At 30.8% G+C, this 3,247-nt stretch overlaps 1 protein-coding gene across 1 annotated transcript; it reads left to right on the forward strand.

Moving 5' to 3' along the window:
* The first annotated feature begins 1,708 nt into the window (after positions 1-1,708).
* LOC127085290 (U-box domain-containing protein 26) lies at positions 1,709-3,037 on the forward strand. Its single transcript, XM_051025818.1, has one exon. It carries the CDS (start codon positions 1,924-1,926, stop codon positions 2,854-2,856), a length of 933 nt encoding a protein of 310 aa, XP_050881775.1. The 5' UTR covers positions 1,709-1,923; the 3' UTR covers positions 2,857-3,037.
* Positions 3,038-3,247: the final 210 nt, after the last annotated feature.

Here is a 3,247-nt window from a genome sequence, read left to right on the forward strand (position 1 = left end):
ACTAATAGAGTAATAGAAGCTCTTGTTGAATTATTATTTAATTTTAATATATATTATATAATATAATTATGAAATATTTAATATTATTTTTAGTAGAAATTAAATAATATATAATAATATATGTGTATCTAAAAAATAATATTAAATATTATACAATTATATTATATAATATATTATATAATATATATTATAAAATAAATAAATAATTTAACAAGAAAGAGCTTTATTTTTATTGGTCTCCCTTACAAATTTAAATAAGGACTTTATTTTTATTATTGACGCCCACTTAGAGGAGTTTTATTTTTATTTCCCCCTTACAACATTGTATGCAATTATTACTTTTATTTGCGTTTCCTTTTAACCTTGTATGCCAATACATTTTAAGAATAGGTCCGAAAATGCTATCCCCCAAAAAATGTTCAAAATGCAATTTTTTTTTGTTATTTAGTGGATTTTTTAAATATTTTATTTACGCTCTCTATCTGGAATGACGAACGCGTCAGAAGTCCAGTTGAGTCCGTCATCTCAGATGATTTTTTTTTAATTTTTAATTTTTTGATTTATTTATAAATAATTAAAATTAGTTTTCAATATATAAATTAATTAATAATTAATGTCTAATATAATATTTTTTTTGTTTTTAATTTTCTGAATTATTTTTAAATAAGTAAAATTAACTTTTTAATATATAAATTAAATAAAATTAATATTAATTTTTTTCGTTTTTAATTTTACGAAATTATTTTAAAATAATTAAAATTAGTTTTTTAATATTTAAATTAAGTAAAAATTAATATTTAATATAATATATTTTTTAAATATAATAAATATTGTTTGTTTATGTTTTTATTTAAATATATATTATTATATAATATTTTTTATTTGTTCGTATTTAAATGTATAATATGATTGTTTTCCGTCCAAACAATTTCACATATTATTAAAGAAAAATTATATATTCATATGTTTTAGCCACCTCTATTTATAGCCGATCTAATGGATGGAAAAAATAATATTATAAAATTATTTAGGTAAAGAAAAACTGAATTTAAAAAATTATTTAAACAGAAAAATAATATATTATACATTTAAATACGAACAAATAAAAAATATTATATAATAATATATATTTAAATTAAAACATAAACATATAATATTTATTATGTTTAAAAATAATATATTATAGTAAATATTAAATTTTAATTAATTTATATATTCAAAAACTAATTTCAGTTATTTAAAAATAATTCAGAAAAAAAATGAAAAATAAAAAATAAGTATTATAATAAATATTATTTTTTAATTAGTTTATATATTAAAAAAATAATTTTAATTATTTAAAAAAAAAAGAAAAAAAAGTGACTCCAGACCCGGGTGTAAATAAAATATTTAAAAGACCAACTAAATAATAAAAAAAATGGCATTTTGAATTTTTTATTTAAGGGATGACATTTTCGAACTTTTATTTCAACAAATTGACATTTTGATCAAATACTCACAGTTTAAACCCCTTGTAAGAATTTGATTTTTCTATTTGAAATATAAATAGATTGAAAATAATAATACAAAGATGGTTAGTTTGGAGTTAAAGTTAGAGAGTATGCTTTACTCATGAGTGTTGATTCATAAATAAATTTGAGAGTAAGAATAATACTACTTAGAGATAAAGCGGTTAAAATGAATTGTAACAGACCCAAAAGATGCAGAAGTGAAACTTTAAGTTTCTACCATTTAACTGTGTCAAAAAGTGAATTCATCCGTGTACTGTACTATTTTTGACAAAGGTGACAGAAAGAAAGAACCACGTCGTACTACACAGTACTCACAAGTCACAACACTACTGTCTCTCTGTGTGGTGTTCTATCATTGTTAACAATTTTCAAAACAAAAGTATCACTTCCCTTGACCACATTCCATTCCACCATGAAAAGCCATCAACCAAAACAGCTTAAAACTCAACTTTTCTCATGCGGCTTCTTTCGACAGTGCGGCCAAACAGTCCTTAGTCCCACCGCCACAGGAACCACCCCACAACCACCACAACCACCACCACCACCACTCCCTCTCACTCACACTCACACTTCAACAACATGCGAATCTTCAACCTCCTCTTCTTCTAACTCCGCCACTTCCCAAAGCTTCACACAGTGGAGATTCTCTCTTCCCACCCCTACACCCCCACCCACACCAAACACACCCCCACCCACTACCACTCATCATCACCTTCCTTTCCTCTCCACCATTCCCAACCTCCAAGAACTCTTCCATGTCTCTGACCTACAACTCACCACTGACCTCAACGCTGCACTTCACCTTCTAGAACGTTCCCTCGTTCCCAACCCGCCTCAAGACCAACCACCGTGTCCTCCCAATCTCATGCGCGCACTCATTCATAATTTACGCGAATCCAAACCCGCCACCAAGATTCTCTTCGCGCTCTGTCTCTCGGAAGCCAACCGTCGTGTCGCGGTAGAAGCCGGAGCCGTAGGCGCCGTCGTGGAGTCTGCTCCGGAGCTAGAAGGTCCTCCCGCGGAGAGAGCTCTCGCTGCTCTGGAACTCATGTGCACGGTGCCGGAGGGCGCGGAGGAGGTGAGAGCTCACGCGCTGGCGGTTCCGGTTATGGTTACCGTAATGGGAAAAACGGGCGCGCGTGGGAAGGAGTATGCTATTGGAGTACTGGCTGTGATTTACGGAGGTGATATGGCGGATCAACAAACTGCACCACCGGAGGAAGTGGCGCGTGCGGTGGAGTTGGCACTTCAAGGAGAGTGTAGCGCTAGAGGAAAGAGAAAAGGGGGACAGCTTTTGAAGACACTGCAACAGCTCTCTAACCCCCACTCGCATGACACAAGTTGAGATGGAGAGTGAAGAGCACTCGCGGTCATTAAATAAATAAATAAATAATAATGTAACTATCTAGTGTCAATTTCTTACCACCACCTTTGTTCACATCTCTGTCATTATCATTGCATGATGTTTGTAATTGTATTTTGAAAGAGTACTTACTTATGCTGTTTATGGGGATTATAATTTGATATTTTTTTAGTTAAAAAGTACTAGTACACTAGTATTGAATGAAATATTAATTTGAATAGACATAGAATTAAATTGAGGTAAGAAGGATCAGTATTTAAGTGGTAGAATTTATATACTTTCCATTTTGAGTCAGACCGATCTTCTTGCATTGAAAGCTTACTTCAATTCCTGACCAGAAATTCAACAAGGAAAGGGGCAAGACAAGCTTTTA

This window comes from Lathyrus oleraceus, chromosome 5 (genome assembly GCF_024323335.1).
Source record: "Lathyrus oleraceus cultivar Zhongwan6 chromosome 5, CAAS_Psat_ZW6_1.0, whole genome shotgun sequence".
NCBI lineage: Eukaryota > Viridiplantae > Streptophyta > Magnoliopsida > Fabales > Fabaceae > Lathyrus > Lathyrus oleraceus.

Bases quoted from the DNA above. Each gene is read 5' to 3' on its own strand.
- LOC127085290 (XM_051025818.1), top strand. From the start codon at position 1,924: ATGAAAAGCCATCAACCAAAACAGCTTAAAACTCAACTTTTCTCATGC.